General features: G+C 43.0%; 2 protein-coding genes across 9 annotated transcripts in view; one reads left to right on the top strand and one right to left on the bottom strand.

Moving 5' to 3' along the window:
- The window catches only part of SMIM20 (small integral membrane protein 20), a 35,751-nt gene extending 19,166 nt beyond the window's left edge, over positions 1-16,585 (bottom strand). The window contains exons 1-4 of one of the 6 annotated variants that reach the window (XR_005932915.1): positions 15,742-15,959; positions 13,551-13,657; positions 11,816-11,872; positions 9,998-10,526 (exon numbers count right to left, since the gene is read on the bottom strand). Coding sequence is in view for 4 of the 6 variants with exons in the window: in XM_030008250.2 (XP_029864110.1) it covers positions 10,508-10,526; positions 11,816-11,872; positions 13,551-13,657; positions 16,508-16,579 (255 nt within the window). In the remaining 2 variants the exon portion in view is untranslated. Of the gene's footprint in view, positions 1-9,997; positions 10,527-11,815; positions 11,900-13,550; positions 13,658-15,741; positions 15,960-16,507 lie in introns of those variants that run through there. The other 5 variants (XM_030008250.2, XR_005932917.1, XM_030008259.2 and 2 more) reach the window with 5 other exon arrangements.
- An 8-nt stretch (positions 16,586-16,593) lies between these two features.
- The window catches only part of SEL1L3 (SEL1L family member 3), a 37,010-nt gene continuing 30,838 nt past the window's right edge, over positions 16,594-22,765 (top strand). The window contains exons 1-2 of one of the 3 annotated variants that reach the window (XM_030008236.1): positions 16,594-16,714; positions 20,970-21,537. In XM_030008236.1, the coding sequence (XP_029864096.1) occupies positions 16,631-16,714; positions 20,970-21,537 (652 nt within the window). In that variant the 5' untranslated portion in view covers positions 16,594-16,630. Of the gene's footprint in view, positions 16,715-17,118; positions 20,266-20,969; positions 21,538-22,765 lie in introns of those variants that run through there. The other 2 variants (XM_041125013.1, XM_041125012.1) reach the window with 2 other exon arrangements.

The following is a 22,765-nucleotide window of genomic DNA, read 5'->3' as shown; positions in this document are numbered from 1 at the left end:
GCATCACGGGCCCAAAGCTTATTATGTCAATCCGAGCTGATAAATAATCCAGAAACTGGCAAAAGCAAATGTTTGGTGAGAGCTTTGAATATAAACCAGACTTTAACTGAAAGCTACGACCACGACTGCAGATAAACCATTCAGACTTTCTTTTTCTGTTGCCATCAATGTACATAAGACAATCCTCCTCATCCCATAACTCCCCAATCTCTGCCCCATTATCAGTGTTCAGAAACAATCTTCGATTGTTATTTGCATGGCACTTGACAGATTGAGAACCGTTTGGTTTTTTTTAAAACAAGGTGAATCAAACATCCTTGTTCCTGGTTGTAAATTATTCTGTAATTAATTATGTTAGCTATATACAATACCTTTGAGGGGGAAAATCTAGCGCTATTCTTCTCTGAAAGAATTTATTTTCTTGGTTACATAACAGAATTGAATGCAATTTTTCTTCCCTTTTACCTTTTTCCTGGGAACAAAGTCTGCATTCTTCAGCTGTGATCACTCAGGCTACTGGTTGGTTGTTTGTTTTTTTTTTAAATAAAATGCACAAGAAGAATACAAAGGCAGGGTTCCCTAGAGACTGAACCATGTATTTTATATCAAAAGACAATCTGCTTTCATTGGAAAATAAGTAACACAGAAAATACTAAGCCAGAAGTTTCATTCTACATTCAGACACTTAGGAGTGGGCAATTATCCAGCTGATTAGTCTCTGTTTTGGGGGTTCTTCTGGGGTGCAGGGGTAACTATATCTTTAGTCACAGATACTCTAAAATTCAAAACAAAAGAAATAGGCAAAGCAACTGGTATATCACTTCTTGCTACCACCACAAGCATTAAGAATATTCTTAAACATGCCACTCACCAGGAAATAAACATCAGAAGGAGCTGGAAATCACTGCTTTGCCACCACTCAGTTTTGACACTGTCCACCCCCTTGCAGAAGTCCGGCAGCACCTTTCCAAGCACCACCTGCGCCAGGGCACACTGTAACATCCCACAGGATCAGCCAGCTCACTCTGACATCAAACTAGGCTCAGGTGCTGGAATCAGACCAGGGGCCGAGTCCCAGCTGGCAAATCTAAAATGACTTCCAGCCCAAGGGAAATGAGAGAGGGAGTGTTTGGATAGAGCTTGCGTAGAGGGCTTCCAAATGGTAGTAGCCCTCCTTTAGAGAAATAGGAATACTGCCTAGGCTGAAGATCAATAGACGGTCTGGACTGTTTGAGGAGTGTTGCGGGGATGATTCTCTTCTTGTCCTGGACTGGGCTGAGCAGCCCCCATTCTTTTGCTAGTGAGCAAAAGGAGTTTGCACAAACGTGACTGTGGCTCTTGCTTTGCTAGGTGGAGAGAAATGTGATTATCACTCGTGCCCCATTGCATGGCTGCCTTCCAGCTGCCAAAGCCTTCCTGCCAGTGAGGCTTCAAAAAGGAGCATGGTTGGCCAGTTCACCCACAAACAGCTCCTCACCTCTCCTGGCAGTGCAAACACCTCTTTGAAAGCCCATTCCATCCATACTCTCACTAGGTAGTAACTGCTGGTTACCACTCCCTCATCTGTGGTGGGAAAAGCAAATACAGCTCTCTAGCTTTTCTTTACGCTATGGTCATATAATGAGAGTGTTCATTAGACAGAACCCTGCTGAAAGACTGAGACTTCACCATGACCCTCCATTTCCCTAAAAATACTGCAGGCTGAATGGAGCCTCCTGGCAAGACAGATAAATCCAGTCAATGCCATGTAGATCCCCATGTTTGTCCCCTCAATAGAGCACAGAAGCTTATTCTGGCATTCATTTATTATGCCATCTAACTAACACACAGCAAAGGGACAAAGGTGAACTCTTTAATCACTGTAAGGATGCTTTTTCTCCAGGGCAGGGGTGTCAAGTCTGGAGATGACCAACACCGTAGTCCCTGGTATAATCTAATGAGCTTTGCACCAAAACACACAATGATACTTCCACATAGATTTCAGATGAGTAGGTACTGATTCTGCAGTGATGCCAGAGGCGATGATGTTTTGTACTGACTTATCCAAGCTTGAGGGACTAGCTACAAGACAGCACATAATCCTGCGACAAAAGTCCTTAGCAACTTAATCTGACTCTGGAGTTAGCCCTGCTTTGAGCAGGGGATTGGACTAGATGACCTCCAAGAGTAACTTCCAGTATATAGTCTGTGATTTTGTGATACCACTGCTTTTGAGACAGCACATCTATGAAGGAACAACGGAAAGACTGCTTCTACCTCAGATCTGGGATTGGGGGTTCAACTAGAGTTAACATCACTCTGGCAAAGATTCTTGATGACCTTTGTGATCAATAAAATGCAAACACAGCAGAAACACACTGGACAGATCCCTAACATTCAGAGCAGGCTTGTGGCATTACGCTTTCACTTTGTTTGGGGCAAGGGTGTTCCTGCCCAAGGAATGTCTTGGGTCCTTTCCTATGCATAATTCCTCTTGAAAAACTCCCTGTCACTTCCTACAACAGCAAATATATGGAGCAACATTATACTAAATATAGTAATTCCCCAGATGCGCAGCCTCTGCAAATTTCAGTGGATGTGACCCTTCCTTTATTGCTTTATATAAAGTATTGCTGTGATGTTTTCTATGGTTAACACAAGATGGTAAATCCATTAGAATTATGAGGAAGACTTTCAACATAACAGCTGGCATTCAACTCATAAATACTCATACGAAGCTGACCATAAAGTATACACTTAGAATATGTAGATAGTAAATAGGGTATGAAATTGGATAAAGTAAGACATCTTTAGAATTTCTAGGATCCAACAGAGCATACAGATTGTATTCCAGGTAGTTCCCAAAGAGTGTGACAGTTGACAAATTAATCACAAAGTATCATGCCATCAGTATCATTCCACTAAAACCATTGGCACAATTGAAATATTACATTTTTACCTTTATCTGTATCTCTTCTGTGATTCTAAAGGATTGGCACAAAGGGAAACTTTGTATCTTCTTCCAAACAGTCATTATCTGGATGTCGTGCCTCAGTTATCAGGAGCCTTTCTAAGTGATAGGCACCCAATGAAATGTGGAAACCAGAACCAGGTGTAAATTCTTTTGCACCCCCCTGAATAATTTCACTAACGAATACAGATGTGACAATTCACTTAATCACATTTTGTCAATAAGGCTTGCTAACTGCCTTTCCTCTTCTGCAAGTTTGATGAGTGATGGTTTTTCTGTCTAAATAAAACCAGCCTTGTGTTCTTGCATTATGTTTACAGCAATTTTCTATTAGCCAGGCCTGGTTCTTATGAGTCAATAATCAATGACACAGAGACAGGATGAATATAAACTTCTGAGCTTTTGAAAGGAACCAATAGCAGCAAACATCTCTGCTTTCTGCCTGGGATAGAGAGGCAGGTCACTCTCATGATGTTTAGGTACTTCTAACAGGCCCAGTCTTTCATTTTATATGCGTTACAATGCATCCAGACAGAAAGAGTATGAGGATGTCTGGGTACTCCTGGGACTTCTTTTGGAAAACCTCTGCCTAGCTGTTATTCTTTCCAGAGGAGCACACAAGAATCATGGCAAACTCTGAACTGATGAAAAGCAGGGACACAAATGAAGATTCCTATAGTAGAACACGTCAGAGTATTAATCTTGCTACCTAATCAGGTAACCAGCTTGTCAACATGACAAAAATTCAGGGGATATATTCTATCTGGACTTTAGCAAAGTGTTTGGAGCAATGTCACGTGGGAAACAATCAGTAGCTGCAAGAATTGTAAGCCAAGTATGGAAGTAGCTAAAGCGGAAATGACAAACGGGAAGTCATTGGCCTGGAGGGATTTTACTGGTAGCGTTCCTCAAAGAACTGTCCCAGGACAAATTTAATGTAATTTTTTGGCACAGAAATAGAAGTATACTTGTGAAATGTTCTGATTAAACAACTTGGGAGGCAATGTCAGTGCAAAAGAATAGCTGGAATGGTAGCTATGGGACAAAATCTAAGTGTGCTAAGTGCAATAAGGTGTAACAAGAGTTTTTGCTATGAACCAAAATCTCGTCAGCTGAAAACAACTAGGAGGAATTCTGAGACATACTAGTAGGACTGCCAGACTTCCTGTAAGAGAATGCCTTCCTTAGATCCTCACTGCTCCTTACAGGCTCCTTCATCTAGTGGTGCTGCTGGCATTGTCGCTTTGATCCAGAGGCAGAGGTAGGTAGGCAGGGAGCAGGCAGCAGAGGTCACAAAATTACATAACCCATATTAAAAACACACAGAAAATGCAGGGAGAAGTAATACCCCACAAGTTCTTAATATGGGACATGGGATTTTGGACTGAACTATGAGAAATTCGTTGTATGGGACATCCAGCAAGCCTGTGTAAGCCACTCACAGGGTAACTATAAGGACCGGGGGAATGGAGCTTATTTCAGAGGAAGCTACAAGCAGACAGTGAAGATTGTGTTACTAAGATTACCTGCTTTCCAGGCTTCAGAGGACTCCTAATGGTGCTGTTCAGCCAGTAATGGCACAAGTTAAGAGTTCTTGTATGAACCTTCCTCATATCTGTAGATGGGAGGAGATCTAGATCTAGAGCTGGCCTAGATCACTGGCACCCCAAAAGTCACAGGGAGCAAATGCTTCTGGTTAATATCCACAGTGGTTTCTCTTTATCCAGGGTGGAAGAATAAACACACTGCTGAACTGTGCCTGAGCCATCCAGTTCTGGGAGTGAATGGGTGGCTGAGGAGAAAGACTCCTCCTACAGGAATTTCTGATGAAGCAATGGGAGTACCTTCCTCCTCTACCCTGATTGGTATTGCTGATATACACTGTACTGAATTACAGGAAGAAATTGAAAGCATAGGAGGCACCTTTCCCTCGGGCCTGAAAGATACTTTTCAGCATAAGGTCCCTTCCAGCCCAAGCTATTCTATGATTTCTGACCTCTCAAGGTAGGCTACAGTGAAGGATAGTTATACAATTTCTCCTTAGATGCTCTCTTCTCATGATAACCTCCCTGTCTTGACTAGGAACTTTCTTTAGAAATGTTTACCTCTGATCTGCTGGGGAGGAAACAGAAAAGAGGGGAAGTGGTATCCCAATGTGCTCTGTGAGCAGCAGAGCCTATGAAGGCTGTATTCCAATGGATTTATGTCCTATGTCCCTCATGCTACTGCCCATTCACCTGACCAGTATGCCCTGTCCCCTCTTCATATCCACCACCCTACCTCCAAAATCTTCCTCCAGGGCGACAGGAGGAACACTCTTTTCCCTGCAGTATCTCCAGTTCTTCCTCACCTCCTTTAACTGCCACCCAGCCTCCCCTGCCTAATACCTGTAGGTCTCTTAGAAGACTTTTAGCTACTTTTTTGGCATACAATGGTCAGAAGGGAGGACCCATTGTTACAGAAGACAAGTGAAGTGGCAAGTCAAAATATTGAAAATTGCTGAGTCTCATAAAATTGCTGGAGGCACCTGAGCCAGTAACAAAAGCTGACCAATGTTCTGGTTTTTTGTGCAACTGTAGTAACATTCATATTGGGTTGCATTTCAACTTACATGTAGAAGTTTATACTCAAATTTGGAGTTCTTCTAAAAAACCATTAGTATTGTGAAAAGCAGGTGAGTTTTCTGTTCGACTCCCAAAATGTAAAATTTCCATACATAGAGCACAGTATTTCAGCAGTATAAAGTCCTGGGAAATTTCAGAAGTTGTTTCCTTTTGGAAAAGATTCTTCAAAACATTTCAAGTTCTTGCAAGCAAAATATCTGATTCCCACACAAATCCAGACCTATTTTTCCTTACCATGAAGAAAACTCAGACAAGAACCAAAAATGTTTTCTAGAGCATCAAAATAACCCTACCACTGGATTTACCTTCATCATGCCTTGCAAGGAAGGGGAGTACTATTATTGCTATTTTACAGAAGGAACTGAAGCTCAAAGGCTAAATTACTTACCTGCTGCCAGACAAACATGTGGTGGAACAGGGAACTGACCACAACATTCGTAATTTCCAAGACAGTGTCTTAAACACTGCACCATTTTTCTTGCAAGGCCCACACAATCTGCATTATGCACAAATACACCTCAGATTGTAGGCTAGTATGTGAAAATGAGAGCTTTAATATGCTTTGATCTGCACTTTGTTTTTTGCTCTCTCCTGTTATACATTGTCCACATGGAAACAGTGTATATTCTGCAGTACTTTCTCAGAAGCTGGAAAATAATTTCCTTCCACTAGCAAACATACTATTTGGGCTGCATGGCACCACAGGAAAAGCCAATGCAGATTTTCATTTACTGCTGTGTCTGCATGTTAACATGAAGAAGGTCACCAGGAGTGTACACAGTACCGAGAAAATGAGTAGTTAATTATTGCTAGACTGCAAGAAGGGAAAATATATTATTTATTTTGGTTTAGAAAACTGCAAATCACAAGAACTGCAAATCACAGGAACTGCTTCTTTTTCTGGACTGTTTTTTGTGGAAGGGCATATGTACAGTAAAATTTGCGACGATCATTGGAGGCTATCCAATGTGCTTTGACTATTACAGAAAAAAAAATCCCTTCTTATCAGTGGGAACAATCTCAATAAACAAAGTACAATATTCAGCAAGAAAAATCCCATTTTTCTTGCTCGTGTATAATCCGGCAACTTGCCAATATCTGTTGCCATATTTACTCCTCCTGAAGTGTTTGTGCTTGAAGGTTTCATTGCATCATCAACACTCTACAATGCTTCAAAACTAAGCTCCTTTTAGACCAAAATACCAGATTTGCTCTTCACAGCACAAGTTTTAATAATTTCAAAGCTTATCAGCATACAACAGCAGGCTTAAACTTAGTACAACCAGATGTTTCTGTTGGGATGTCAAAGCACTGTTTAAAACTTTTCTCTAGTCCTCCAAAGGCTGAAGTTATATTTGCTGTTCATATTCCAGCTAGGATAAATAAGCAAAATGCATTCATATTACAGAATAGATATGATAACTGTTTTAAAAACATTCTGAGAAGGCATTTTTATCAAATGTTTTGTCCCAACCTTTCTATCAGAACAACCAGAACAGGTGGACCAAAACTAGCAAATTGGTTCCTCTGCAAAAGGCAGACTAGTCCCTCCCAAATACTAATAATTACATACAAACATGCATAATTATAAACACATCTAACATCTTTGTGTGATTGTGTTGAAAAATAATAGTTGTTGCAGGCTACAAAAGTAGCAAAAACTCTTACTTCCAAACCAAGATAAGGAAAGAGTCCTAGGGAACACAATTTGCTATACTCAACTTCACCTGTTGCTGGGTAGCTAGGAGAAGGAGAGGCTTATGTCCAGTGTCAATGACCAGAGCAAAGCATTGTCACAAAGCCCAGAAAGCCAGCTGCAGGATTAGGACTTCCCACATGAGTCTTGGGCAAGTCTCCAGGCAACTGGCAAATGCCAGAGCAATCGTAGAAAATTCTGGAGAATTACTGCAGTATGTTCCTTGTTGACTTAACAGTTTTATCCAGACAGAATACCAAAGATTTGAAAAAGACATTTACTATCCTAACACTTTGAAGACATGGCCAATCAGGCCACTTTATTAGGTGGAACACAGCAAGTCAGAAGCGATGATCATTAAAACCAATGTACACCATTTTCAGAGTTTAGATTCACTTCAGTAGTATTCAACAGATATGGACTGCTGCAAATTCTGTACAGGCAATTACAAAACTTACCAAGCTTTTTTGCACTGGAATGAACTAGAGATCACAACCAACAGACACGTACAGTTCTATAATGCTAAATAATTGAGTTCATGTACTCAGATGTTTTGCAACGTTTAAGTAATACGAAGGCAAAAGGCTCAGCACCTGCCAATGTTCTGAAACCATCTAACATTTTTCTAGGCAAGATCCAGACTCAGCAAATTGCTCAACTTTACAAAGTAAACAAGTAGCAGAGATTGTCTTATCTCCTAACTCCAAACTAAGTCATTTAATATCCTCTGTCACATCATTTACCCTGAAAGAGTGGTTTAGTAATTGTTTCACACTACCATGACGTATGTTTTTTAAGCATTTGTGTCACCAAGCGATAGAAGCAGCATTATTGAACAATTCCCAGTTTCTCCTAAAACTCTTTGTTTTGCAGTTATACATGGAGTATCTGCATTTAAGCAATGTTGTATTTCCACTGGAAAGGTATTTTAGACAAAACAACTTTGCTGAAACTGTTGATGCATCAGTACAACGTTTCGCTCAAGACAACAAAAAACAAAGCTCCTTCATTTCCACAGTCTCACTGAAGAAAGGTTTAAGTGATAAAAACCTCTTTGTTCTTCAGTTCAATTGATTCTTCCTTTCCTAGCAAACACTGAATTAGCTTTGTGACAGTGTTGCTCTGTGCTATGTAATGCAACTTCTGTCAACATCCCTGCAGTGAATGCGTATACACTCTCTGGCTTCAGCTATCATGTGAAATCACCTGAGAACTGAAAGGTATAAAATATTGTCACATTTTCCCAGCAAGAAAACCGAAAAAATTGTAATGCTTACAGTGATAGTAGGAGACTAAAAGAAAAAAAAACAAAACTCAGAACAGGAAAGTTGTGTCTGAGTGGGAGGGGAATGACAACGACAGGTAGAAAAGGAGTAACAAGTAACAGAATGGAGGTTTGGAAAAGAAGACTGTAAACATCGAGTCTTTCATCTGTCTTCTTAATAAAACTGCATGATGTCCGCAAAAAAAACCCAAACTAACATCTGCTGACTTTATAAATAACACTCACTGCGCATACATTCTTCATAACGTATACGATCCTGCAATGGTCTTTAAAATGTTGTGTACCATAATGAAGTGCTACAAATAAACCAAGAAAAGAAGATAAACCTGAAAAAATTCAAGTTAAATGTTGCTACACATTCAAGTACATGCTACACCTGTACTCAAGAACAGTACTGGTTAGGTTTTAGACTGTAACTATAGATTATAGACTGTTTCTTTCCTTTGAAAACTGAAAACACGTAGTTTATTCAGAACCATTATTAAGACAGATACCCAGTCTGGGTGAAGATTTTCAGTAGGGGCAATCCTTTACTCGCCTGTTCTAATGATCATTACGCTCACCATGACAAAATGCTTTTTAAAAAAGATTCTTTAAAGTATCTGCTTTTCTAGCCCAACATTTAGTGTTAACTTCCTGTATCAGGTGTACAGTCAAGGTTTTGGCAGCAAGGAAGGTGGGCTGCTGGAGTTGCCCCTTGCCAGCCAGACAGTTCCAGCTGGCTCCACAAAGGACCCGCTACTAGACACAGCTCAGCCCAGCAGCCACCTGGGTGGCACCTTTGTGAAAACACCAGACAAGCAGAGGAATGAGGGGAAAAAAGTGAGGAACAGCAGTATGAACACCAAAGTCAGAAAAGAAGGCAGGGGAGGAGGTGCTCTAGGCAGATATTCCCCTGCAGCCCATGGAGAAGACCACGCTGGAGCAGATAACCACACCGTGGCCTGGGGAGAAGCCTACACCAGAGCAGCTGGGTATTTCCTGAGGGAATTGCAGCTCATGAAGAGCCCACACAGGAGCAGGGGAAAAGTATGAGGACGAAGGAGCAGAAGAAGAACTGTTACAAACTGACTGTAACCCCCCATCCACCACTCAGGGGACTCGGGGGGAGGAAAAAACAGAGAAGTCGGGAGTGAAGTTGATTCTGGAAAAAGGGAAGCAGTGGGAAGATGTTACTTTAATTTTTGTTTCTCACCATCCAAATCTAGTTTAACTGGCAATAAAAAACTATATTAGTTTTCCCCAAGTTGAGTCTGTTTTGCCTGCAACAGCAACTGGTAAGCAATCTCCCTGTGTTTATCCAGACCCATGAGCTTTTGTCACCCTGTTTTCTTCCCCCATCCTGTTGAGGAGCAGGAGTGAGAGAGTGGCTGGGTGGGCACCTGGCCAAGGTTAACCTGCCACACCTACTTGCAAAACAAATGAAAAAAAGTACACATTGGTTTAAAAGGAAGAAATTTTAATATACAAATTTACACTCACCTTGTTGTATTTTCTGCACTGATCTCTCTCAGTATATACTTCTAGCATGTTTTCATAATAAAACCACAAAAAGTAATTCTCAAACTAGGGAGAAAACTGCAGCAGTCTGCATGATTTATTCCATTCATAATTTATTCTACAAGTGTTTACAGATTAACAAAAAAAAAAATTCCTCTTCCTTTTTCTCAAGAAAATAAATATTTAACTTCTAAACTCAGGAATCATTCAGCTCTCTAACAGTCTCTGTGCTACACCCCAGCATCCTCTGTCAAAACTAGCATGTTTTTATCTCTTGGGATTCCAACCAGTAGCCTTTGTTGCTCCTCACGTGCCCACATAGCATATTCAGAATTCTTCTCCAGCGACACCCAAAGACACACTTCAGTGAAAGAAGAAACAGCTGAAGATGTCCATCTTCAGTTTTGCCTTGCAATACACCCAGCCGCCAACATTACTTTCTTCCAAATGGATCAGACCACACTTTTAACCCTACAAATCAAATATGAGAATACCAGCAGTTCATAACTAGACTGTTGGAGAAACAACAAATTTTAAAAAATGGGTCTGCTACTCCAGCCTTGTGTACGAAACAATGAAAGAACCTAACAATTGCACCAAACTCACAACTCTGCTTAAGCTTGCAAAAACATTTAGAAAGACAACCTTATCTTGATCTTAAGCTTCAGGTAATGCAAAAATCTATCAAATCCACAGATAGGGTGTTCTAATATTGTTGGAACAACCATCTAGAATTGCACCTTGCCCTTGAATTTGTCTAGATTTCACTTTGAACTAGCGGATCCCATAACTTCTCATCAGCAGCTAAATTTAGATGAAAAAGTTATACTGAGGAGAACTGGTCATTAAGTACCTGCATCTTGGATTAATGATCCAGTTCAGTCCTCTTTAATGTTTAATAAAAGAAGTCAGGTTTACCACACTTCTATTTCACAATACCCTTCCTACTTCACTTCAGCATTTCACCACTTTCCTGGAAACTAAGTCCTGCACTGATGATTTAACTGGTATGTGTAGTAAGGACATGGCATGAATCCTATTTGGTTTTCCCCTGCTGCTGATGTTAGGCTTTTCTAAAAATAGGAATACATTACCCTTTAACATACTGAGATATGAACTGTTTCATCAAGACAAGCACTCTCACGTCTTTGAACGTCTATGAAACAATGAACTATCAAGGATAATCTGCCACGCTTTTACTTTACTCCCCTCATATACTTTTCTACACCTTCTACTGGCAACAGCAGGGATCAAAAAGCTACTAGCACCACATTCCAAATTTTCCTTTATGTCTAGTGGATTTCTGCCTTATCCCTCCACCCATGAGGCTGGAAGGTACTGACAAAGTGCTCATAAAATTGTGTTTCAGCTGAGTTGTAAAGCAGTATTCCACAAAAACAGGGTGCAATAGTGTGTTCTTTACAGCTACAGCTCAGCCCACCCACGGTTCTTGTTTGCTCTGAGCTGGTTCAGAAGTTAATTTCTGGTGTAGAAATTGGCATCTATTTAAGAAAGTGTGAAGATAACAGGATCTCTGCAACTTATTTGGCCAGTTAAGTCAATTTAAAACAAGTTTCATTAAATCCATAATTTTCAAGTGAAGAACTAGCCTGAAAAAAAATTTTTCATGGTTAAATTTTATTATATATGTATTCTTTGAATGTGTTCTTCACTGTATTATTTAAATCCATATAAATATTTAGGTCTTATTTCAAGAAGGTCTTTAAAACAATCAATGCAAACACATGAATCAAGTATACCTGCAGGCTGAATATCCTCTTGAACAATACCAGCTCGGTTTATTGACTGTTCTTTCTCTGGAAAACAGAACAGAAAGGACATTACTAAAAAAAAATAAATACCGGACATCTTGACTGGACCCAATAAAATAATATTGAAAATTTTATTAATTCTGGATGCTACACAGTAAAATTCTGGTGAGTATCCACCTACACAATGCGAATATAGTATTCACACTTCACTGAGAAACTAACAGCTAGTCTGCTTTGAGAGAATACAAACAGTAAGATAATAATCTTAAGGTAATGACTACTGTTTTTAATTAAAGATGCCAAAATACCCACCGTGATCCCATCACTTAAGAAATGCCTAGTACTTTTAGGAGCTATCACTCATATGCTCAACATCAGTAAACCCCATTTTCAGGCCTTGAAAAAGATCTTGCATCTTATCACAAGTATATTTCATGATAGCATCTACAAAATTATTGCTTGTAAAATTTGTGAAATTAAGTATCGGTGGGATATTTTTCCATACAATGGGCTGGTCTTAGGCTTTCCTTTTTGTTTGAAAGATTCAACCACTTCCAAGAAGAGAAATGGCCAAAACTATTATTTCCCCTTATTAAATGCCCCTCCTTTATTTTCCCTTCCAGTTAAGCACTTCACCACTGTGGTACTTTCAAGCAGGAAGTCAAAGCTCAGCTGGATTAGCCTTTTGCCCATACCACTGAACTTTTTAAGCCTTTAAAAAATTGTAGGGTGCACATTCTCAGGGGCAACTCAGAACTAAGCTCACCTTAAAACTGAAACTTTTCAGCATCCTATGTCACTGAGAATGCACAAGCACTACATGTTATTAGGCTGTCTAGGAACAAGCCTAATACTACTGGGGACTAGCAGGCATATCACAATAATTGATTCTACCTGCAAGGGGGCAGGCACTAGAGGCAGATTCAGCTTCTCCATTTCTGTTCACTGAGCACTGTAATTGCCATTCTATCCTTTTTAGCAGACAAAATCTCAGAGAACTGTCTAATTTCAAAGGAAAGGGTACAAAACCCAGACAGGGAAAACAGAATAAATTAGGGCAAGGAATCAGACTTATTGTAGGACAGGGAGGAGAAGGATATTTAGTCATAGGTGGAGACTAAGATCGGAAGAGAGGCAGAGACCAAAATGAGACTCAATCTGAGGGGTCTGGGAAAACACCTGGGGTGAACAGAAAGAGCTGTTAACTGGTCAGGCAAAGAAACCAGTGCAGAGAAGTAACAGATGAAAAATATGGAAATAGGACACAGAACAGTCAATAGGGAGACTGGTGTGGGGCCTGGAAACAACTTGGAAAACAACTAAGCCAAAAAAAGGACAATGAGGAAGAGCCAGTCTTGATGAGAGGACAGCTACCTCCTAAGATGGGGAAGGAACTGAGTCTCACAGTTCAGCAAAATCACGAAATCGACTGTAAAAATGCCCCAATATCAGTCCAAATAGCAGCTGTCAACCCACTGTTTTAATTAATCCAAGTGGAAGAGGTCCATGCTGAAGACCTCAAAGTTTCAACACTACCACTAAACTATGTGTTTCATATGTGGAAACAGTCTTTTTTTAAAGCTAGTTACAGACAGGAAAATATTAAAAACATCAAGGCCACAAACTGAGGTACTAAAAACCTACAAAATGATAGTACTTCTGTATGAAATTAAGTCAAACCCCTGCGTGCACAATTTAAGGTTCATATTAACAATTTGATTACCTACAGTTTTTCCAAGTATCTTCCATTTTATTTGTTAAACTGCTAGGAACTCCTCTGAAGATGTGTGAGAATCGTGCAGAAAAGTCTTCTTCCTGAACATAATGTGCCTCATTTGTGTAGAATTTGGGTGATACACACAAGAAAAACAAGATTGAAGAAAGAAAAGATAGCATTTCATATTTACATAGTTGAATGTCACTCCAGAGAACTAAAATCCGTTCTTGCCTTTTGCAGGATTACCATGTGATGCTAATCCAAATACCCAACTTCAGACCCAGCATCCCAAAATGCAGAAATACTGAGTATTCACCCACAGCTCAAGCCAATGGGTGGTGTGAGCTTCTATAGAAGTTGTCATACAGCTTACTACACTGTACTCTGAAAAATCAAATCCTTTGTACCCCAAAGGTTAAAATACTTCCGTTCAAGTACCGTAACTGTGAAATTCCGCATTCTTGTCTAAAGCGTTATGACAACGAATGCTTGTGCTTCTCTCATACTGCAGCAATGAGCATCAAGAAAAGCACATAGAAAATTAATAAAGGTGAGATCAAAGGAGAGTTTGAGCAGCATGCAATAAGTAAAGTTTAGAATCGGATATTAAATAGCAAGTTTAAGCACTTGCTAACTGTGCATCGCTGATTTTATGTGCTAAATGGAGATTAAAAAAATCCTTAACCTGCTAGGGAACATTTGCTCATGTAATTCACAAGTATAAAAGAGGACGTTGTCCACTACTTCTGTCCTTTCCTGAATGCTGAGTGACACTTCTAATATTATATTTTTGGAAAGTGCACCATAAGCAGAAATGAATTAAGAATAAGGTTTTTAAAGGGGAACACAGAGTATAAAACCTATCTTTGTGGGCAGTTTCCAATTTCACAAATACAGCTTCCTTAAATAAAAACTCGCTTACAAGTTAAATTTTACTTCAGCTTTGATGCAAGGCTAAAGTCCCTCCAAGAAGATCAATAAGTTTGTTACCCTTTTGTTTTTTTTTCCTTCCCAGAAATCTCTTCAGCTGTCTCAGCAGATTAACCACATGCATCTTCAGGTTATTGCCAACAGCTTGCTTAGTTTTATAAAAGTTAAAGTGAGGGGATGAGTCTGGTTACACCAGAACTTCTCCCTGCTTCCTTCGGTGGCAGTTAACATAAGTTCAGGAGTAATAGGTCCTCCCCCTACCGCGCCCGTGGCCTGCAGCCTCCAAGGCCTTGCAACCAAAGCTTCAGTGCCTTCAAGTGCTCAACAGCTCCCTGCTTAGAGTCAGTCGCGGGCTTTGGCAGGTTTTCTGCGTTTCTGGCAGGGAAGCGGGGTTTTCTTCAGCAGCCATTTTCAGAGAAAACTCTGCAGACTGAGACCAGCTCTAGCAAATCATCGCAATCAGTAAAGGCTCTGTTAAACACATTTTAAGTTGAACTTTTCAGCTACAGCTGGAAAACATAACTCAAACAACTTGGAGAATCATAGAACAGTTTGGGTTGGAAGGGACCTTTAAAGGTCATCTAGTCCAACCCCCCTGTCATGAGCAGGGGCATCTTCAGCTAGATCAGGTTGCTCAGAGCCCCATCCAGCCTGACCTTGAATGTTTCCAGGGATGGGGCATCTACCACCCCTCTGGGCAACCTGTGCCAGGGTTTCACCACCCTCATCATCAAAAATTTCTTCCTTACATCTAATCTAAATCTGCCCTCTTTCAGTTTAAAGCCATTACCCCTTGTCCTATCACTACACGCCCTTGTAAAAATTCCCTCTCTGGCTTTCTTGTAGGCCCCCTTTAGGTACTGGAAGGCTGCTATAAGGTCTCCCTGGAGCCTTCTCTTCTCCAGGCTGAACAACCCCAACTCCCTCAGCCTGTCTTCACAGGAGTTGCGCTCCAGCCCTCCGATCACAACTTTTTTAACTGCATCTCAATCCTCTCAATCACTTCAGAGAACAGCTAATGGGTGTTCTTCATCACATGCTGGCCAGTAAGCTGAACCAAGTATAGTACTTTATTTTATTTTTTTTAAGTGTCTCTCAGGCGACCAGGAAGCCTCTCGGGAGCTGCTCACCCGGCAGCAGCCCCCAGCACTCCCTCAGCCCGGGCACGCCTGCGTTCCCGCCCCCGCAGCCCGGCCGGGGCACACACCGGCTCACGGCCGGGCCCCGGCCCGCCTCGCCCCCCCCCCCACCCCGTGCAGGGACTCACTGTACTGCTCCGGCAGCAGCAGCGGCCGGAAGTAGATGGGGTAAAAGGCCGCCCCCACCACGGCCACGAAGCCGCCGAAGATGCCGAGCGTGCGCGACAGCCCCGCCATCGCCGCCGGTGGCCACAACCTGGAAGCTATGCGGCTCCCGCTTCCGGCACACACCGGAAGCGGGGCGGTGAGGCACCGGCGGACTCCCGGCCCGGCGGCGGACGGCGCCCCCGCGCGGGCCGGCGGGACGCAGCCGGGTGCGGGTGCCGGCGCCCCTCCGGCGCGGCGGGCGTACGGCGCCGGTACGCGCCCGCCGCCCCTCGTTGTGTCGCGCCTACAGCGGGCGAACGGCGGCACCTCCCAGGCAGCCCCGGCGCTCGCCGCGCCCCACGCGGCAGCTGTGAGGAGGCGCTGTCCCGCCTCACCGCCCTCAAGCCACCCCGCGGCCGCGCGTCGCCCGCCAGCGGCACCGGGGAGCTGCTCCGGGCGGGGGCCGCGCTGGCAGCGCAGCGCCGAGCCGAGCCGAGCCGTGAGGGTGGGGACGAGGGCGGGAGGAGCCACCGCGGAGCCCCCGAGCGACGCTGCCGCCGAGAGGGACGGAGGGAGGACGCGGCCCTGCGCCGGGGTGCCGCCGCTCCCGGGACGCCGCCCGGTGCCTGTTGTACCGGGGTGCGCGGGGGGCTGTGGGGCGCCTCACAGCACGGCCGGCGGGCTCTCGGGCCCCGGGCGTCGCCCGGCCCGGCCCGGCCCCTCCGCGCATTCCCCTCCCCTCCGCACCTGCGGGGCCCGGCGCGGCCCTTGCCCTGCCCGGGCGGCGGCCCCTCCTCCAGGAAGCCGGATCTGCCGCATCCGCGTCGGCGGGGCCGGCCGCGCTGGGCAGCGCCGTCGTCCGCGGCAGCTATGCGGTCCCCGGCTGAGCCCCGCGCCGTGCCCCGCCGCCGCCGCCCCCCTCTGCTCCTGCTCCTCCTGCTCCTCCTCCTCACGGTGAGTGGCGGCCGGCCCCGCACCTTGCCCCCGGACCCCGGCCCTGCCCGCCGCGGTGGCCGCGGCGAGGGCCCGGGCCGGGCGGCGGCACCCGGGTGAGCGCCGAGCCCCGCGGGCGGGGGCTGCCCGGCACCCCGCGGCTTCGCGGCGGCTCTCCGCGCTCGGCCGGGCCGGTGCGGGCCCGCAGGTGGTGAGCGCGGGGCGGAGAGGGAGCTGCAGTCCCCGGCCGGGGGCCGGAGGGGGGTGCGCGGGGGGGCCGCGGCCGCGTCTCGGAGGCAGCCCGCCCGTTGTGCGCCTGGCCCGGCGCCCCCGTCTCCAGCCCCCAGGGTTACGCTGCCTTACCGAGCTGGGGAACGTCGGGTCGTTAAATAGAAGTGTTAAAAAGCTCTCTGTCCGAGGCGGCGTTAAATTTCTGTGTTTGAAAGAAGGGGGGGTGCCTCTGGCGTCTGCTTACAGATGCACGTGTGAGTGTGGTGCCGCACCGGCTTACGGGAGCAACTGCGATTCAGGGGCATCTACTAAACCACTTTTTACTCTTTTATGCTGCTAAACACAACCCCCCGTTGAAGTCTTTGTACGCCTGTACGATATTGGTGCTGACTGGGAGCAGATTTGGCGTGTCTCCTTTTCACACATCTTAAAATCTAGCATGACGTGGCAGGTGTTCGCAGGTAAAGGACTACGGTTATCTTCAGACTTTGTGCAAATAGGTGCAGTTTCACAGCGTCATGTGGAATTTCTGCGGGAGTGAACTGGGGGAGGGTCCTGCTGACATCTTATTCCAGTGAGTGAAAGAGCAGTTTCTCATCGTTTCTGTAATATTACACTACTGAAAATTTTCACGTTCCTACCAATTGTTGTGATGGCCTCCCACAGTGATTTTTATCCCAACATCTGATGGGGTGACTTGGGCTAACTCCTTCAGATTCAGCAGGTTTTAAGAAAAAGATCAAGAAAAAAAACTTCTACGGCTTTTGTGGCTAAGTTGTCCCACACAATGAAGCCTCTGTGTCTTTCTTGTTGCACTCTGCCTGGTTTATGGTAACGTTTTGAATCCAGCATAGCTGGCCTCTTTACTGCGCTGGGAAACTCTTATATTTAAATCTCATAATCGCTCTCATTGTGTAATCCTTTCATCCTCGCGCTCTGTAGTCAGAGATGATGCACAATTAACTCTGCCTTGTCTGAGATAATGGGGAGGGAAGAACTAGGGTTCCTCACTGAGTAGGAACATTTAGATAATACACATGCCATGCAGCACGCTGGGGAGCACCGTGTAGAGGCAACCAAATGGTAACAGAGACTCAGCCGTGGTCTGGAAGAGTTTACGGTCTGCAGTCTCTGCTGCGGCTGCATCGGTGCGGGGTCGATCAGGGGTCTCTGCACCGTGTTCCTTACTGGATGAGCCTCCTGAAGGGTTTGTTAGGTGTGGTGTAACAGCAGACCCAAACATGCTTCATGCATTTTTTCAGCACATGTCTCAACTAATGCCCAAGCACCAAAGAATACAAATAAAAGTTTGTCGCGTAACTCTGTGGGAGCCATTTAGCAGAACAGGTACTAATGGAAAGGCAGTAAGACCAGCACGGCTGAAGCTAACCTTATGCATCAGCAGTCACAGTACATCGTGCTCAAGTGGTCTAGGAACATCATGGAGTTTGTTCTACACAGAACTGGCTTTGGGTTGCAGACCTTACAACCTTGGGATCCCCACCACAAAATTTCTGACATTCACTGGAAGTCAGATGGCCACATTCATACACTGCTCCATCTTTGCTAACGAACTGTGCCAGACCCAGGCCATCTTTGCTGGAGGCCAGCTCCCATATCTTTGTATTGGATAAAGCCATGAGAAAATTGAGAGCTGGCTGTGTGTATTTTGACAGTAAATGTGTGTATGTGGTAAGCACGGAGTGGTACCACAACGCTTTGGAGTGTCTACCTGCTAGACTTCTACATTTTGCGATAACCACATGGCATTGCTTTCATAATATATTACCATCTTCCTCATGACACAGCCCCCATATCACAAGGATTAAGCTGTTTACAAGTACTTTTTATTGTAAGATTAAAAAATATGTAAGAAATATGAATGATAACCGTCAAGTAGAAGAGATTTAGAATAATTTGTGGTTGCTGTGATATGCTTTTAATGCTTTTAGAGGTGTCTATAACCAAAGAAGAATTATGTAGGAGACATAAAAGAATAGTATCTTTGTCAAGTCAAGCTCTGAAAGATGCTCAAATTAGTATTAAAATCAACATTCTCTTCTCATTTTTTATATCAGTATTTGTGCATGTGTGTTATTACATGATAAGGTGGTAACTTTTCCAATGGACATCAGCCTCCTATTGCTATTCCTTTTTAGCCCCTTCAGTAACGTATAATTTGTACAATATCTATTTTCTAGAATGGGAAATGAGGCAGAGAGGAAGGCTGTCACTCTGAAGAGACTACCTGTTGTAAAAAGCCTAGATACTGACATTGTGGAGTGTTTTGCATTTTTATGGCATTTTATTTGTTCAAAGTGTGTATCTTGGTGTGCACACACATGTTTATGAGTGTTCAGCGTACACTCTGCGCATCTGGCTTCCAGTTTCTCTTGTTGACATAAGAAGATAAGGAGCACTCGCTTGTTCTTGTTGAAAGTAGTTTAAGTGACAAGTTCAGAAAGACCTAGGAACACTAAATAAATCTGGTTATCTAGAATTACCCAGCTGCTAGCAATGATATCCAGCTTTCTCATCCAAAAGTTCCCTCATTCAGTTATGTCTTCCAGCTTCTACCTTAAATAAAGTCAAGGTCTTGTGGTAAATATTGTCCTCTATGCACAGTTCTGTTCCACTTGCAACCCTAGAGCTCTTTTGTGCCTTTAAGGAGGCAGGGATCCGGGGGAAAAATAGCATTTGGTCGCATAGTTAAATCAAAAATCCTCATCTATAGGAACAAGGAAGTAGTATAGGTGAACTTAAGTTCTGACTTTTCCTAATATTTACACCTTCACAGGTTTTGCTGACTTGATGTTTTTTTCAGTGTAGCTCTCAAGGAGTGTCAGTGTATTCTTAAAAAGCGAAATAGTTTATCATTAGGGACTTTCACTGATCGCCATATTGGTTCATGGGCAAGGTCTTGTCTTCCAGGTGCACAGCACATAATTCCAATAATTAGAAAAGTACTAATGACTTGGCCAAAGCTTTTAAATATTTTGAGAATCACAGTGAGAAAGCCATCAATCCAAGGTAGATATCCAAGATAAATTTCAGTTCGATTTGTTAAGCTCAGCAAAGTTAGAAGTCACCCAAGACAGAACTTCTCATTTTAAGCAGTCTTAATGACCAGCTTCCCTGGTAATCCTAAGTGACAATTCTGAATATTTTAAACGGATCAGGGGACCTGGCAGAAGTGCCGTGCTGGTGGCTGGCCCTCTGAGCAGAGTAATCCTCAGTATCCTTGGCAGTGCATCAAGCCGGACGCTGACTGCAGAGCAGAAAGAAAAGAAGCTGTTTGAAGCCTTAGAGACAAGAACTTCAGCATGGAGGATAATCCTGGTGTATGTCCGAGCACTCACTCTCAAAGTATATTATAATGTACATAACTGTGCAGAGCAAAAGCTGAGCAAATGCTGCCTGCTGGTCTTGCTGCTCAGATTTGTAAGTCTGTCTTCAGGATAGGAACATTTCAATAATAAGCTCCTAAACACTTCATGAACATTAGTTCATTCTCAGGAAACCATTGTGAGCTGCCTTAGTTGTTGCTCTGCCCTTCAGGTACCTGCCCAAAAGGTAACACAATTAGCTAACTTTATAGGGAGATACAGAAACATCAGGCTGCAGCAGTACTAGTGAACAACAACATGATGAATAAATGCCGGTACGTTTTAGTATATACTCTTTAGGCCTGATCGATCCTAGGAGCATGTGTAAATAGCATGACGTGTAAGTCAGTATCTTAGACCGGATTCCGCTTGCGGAAGGGGCGAAGGATACAATACACCCTGTAAATACAGTTTGTTTGTAGAAGCATGTGTAACTTTGAGAACTTGATGTAGGGGAGTTACCCTTAAAACCTTGATGGTTGCTCTCCAGTAATCTGCATCTACTTGCTGTGTGAAAGAATCCTGGTATTTTGGTGTTAGAGTATGGTATATAAACCTTCTGCTTGTGCATTGTTCTGTTATTGCTGCAAGTATTTTAGTAAATCACGTAAACTTAGATCCTCTGGTTAACGTGTTTTGTGTTTGGGGTTTTTTTCCAGAATTTTGCGCCATCCTTTGGAAAGGAGACATTACGGACAACAACAGTTACTCCACAGTTTGAACAAAACATGGATTATGTGGACTTCATTCATTTAAATGTTTTAGAAAAGAAAGTTCTTAACAATTCTGAGGTTTCAGTTCAGTATTTATGTTCTAAGCCTTGTATCATCAACTTGGAAGCAGTAGCTTCCTCCGAGTTCAGGACTGGTGTACCAGTGTACAGAAGGCGATGGAAGGATGAGAAGAACCTTTATATTAGCAGAACTCGACAAGTACATTTGAAATTTCCGAGCATCATGGTTTACAGAGATGATTATATCATCAGAAACTCAATAATAGTGCACAGTGTGATATTATATGCATGGCTTAGTCACAAATCAGTTAGCAGCTATGATGTTGAGCAGAATGAAGACTACCAGGATGCAGTTGCCAAGAATTACACTTTTTTAGAAGCAGTTCCACCTTTTGAACGCCCATATAAGGACCACAAAGTTTGTCTTCAGTGGGGTGCTGACTATTTGTGGATGCTCCAGGCAAACAGGATACCTCAGTGTCCTCACGAAAGTGGTAGGTATAATGTCACTTTTTTCCCCAAGGAAACTAAGGGGACCCAAATAACATCTTTGGTAAGCTGTTAAAAAGTGCATACCTTTAATAAATACTAAATGTTACGTAGAATGATTAACTTGGCAAATATTGTTCAATATGTAAGCTTCGTAACTGTGGGGTTAGGGTTGCAAATGACTGAAGCCATCATGTCCTTCAGAGCTGGCTTGTTTCATCACAGCCAGCCTGGAGATTTGTAGCAGCATGGCTTTCTATTTCCTGAGTGTATTCAAGCAACTTTATTTAAAACCCACTGAGGTTGGTGAACATCATTCCTTTGTCTTCAGAAAGAGTTGTTCAGTCCCTTACTGTGTTATTTCAGGGTCCGTCCTGCAGTTCTTTCATACATAATTCTCCCACATGTAGTCTACTTCTTAAGATGATGGCCACACGTAGAAACATATTTTTAAGTCTTTATAGTGCAGTAAACCTTATAGTACTACTTTTTTTTTTTTTTTCCCCCCAAAACCATTATGGACAAGTACTTTTGTTTTAAAAATTAATAGTTTTAAATAAAAAATTGTGTCTTGCCAACTGTATAAATTATTGAAATTCACAACTCTTGCTTTCTAGAATTTTTCCCTGTTCTAATTTTTTTTCTGTCTGCCTATCTCTAGCTTTACCTGCTGACAATTCTTTTTGTTCTCAATATATATTCAAAGCAGAACCTAAAAGGAAAAACGTTATTTGCTTCTAAAGGGTTGTCTCCTAGAAAATCCCATAATGGTATTTGTGTCATTTATTTTCACGACGTTGGCATGTAAATGCTCTGAAGATGAACAGGGAAGCGATGATGTTGCTTCCCTCAGGGCTTTCTGAATTTCACACAACAGTGTGAAATATTTTATGTGTTATCTAATTATATTATAGATGAAAATGGTAAGAAATAGGAGGAAATAACATTCAAATTTATTTTTTAAAATAAGCTTGTAACAAATTGCTTGGGGTTTGGGTTTTTTTGGTTTTCATTTTGTTTTGTTTCTGGGTTTTTCTAAAAAAGCTGATGATACGTCATGGCCTTGATCTTTTTCCTGTTTCTTAGCAGGGGGAGCTTTATCAGATTTATTGCAGGATTATGCATATCAGTTCAGAACAGAATTGGTATCTATCCATACATACAGTATAAACTGGAGAGCTGAATATGGAGAGCAAGTCCAAGAGCTGTGGAGTAATGTCACATAAGCATAAC

Source organism: Aquila chrysaetos, chromosome 1 (genome assembly GCF_900496995.4).
Source record: "Aquila chrysaetos chrysaetos chromosome 1, bAquChr1.4, whole genome shotgun sequence".
NCBI classification, from domain to species: domain Eukaryota; kingdom Metazoa; phylum Chordata; class Aves; order Accipitriformes; family Accipitridae; genus Aquila; species Aquila chrysaetos.
The sequence above is the reverse complement of the archived record's forward strand: the minus strand, read 5'-3'. Positions and strand labels throughout refer to the sequence as shown.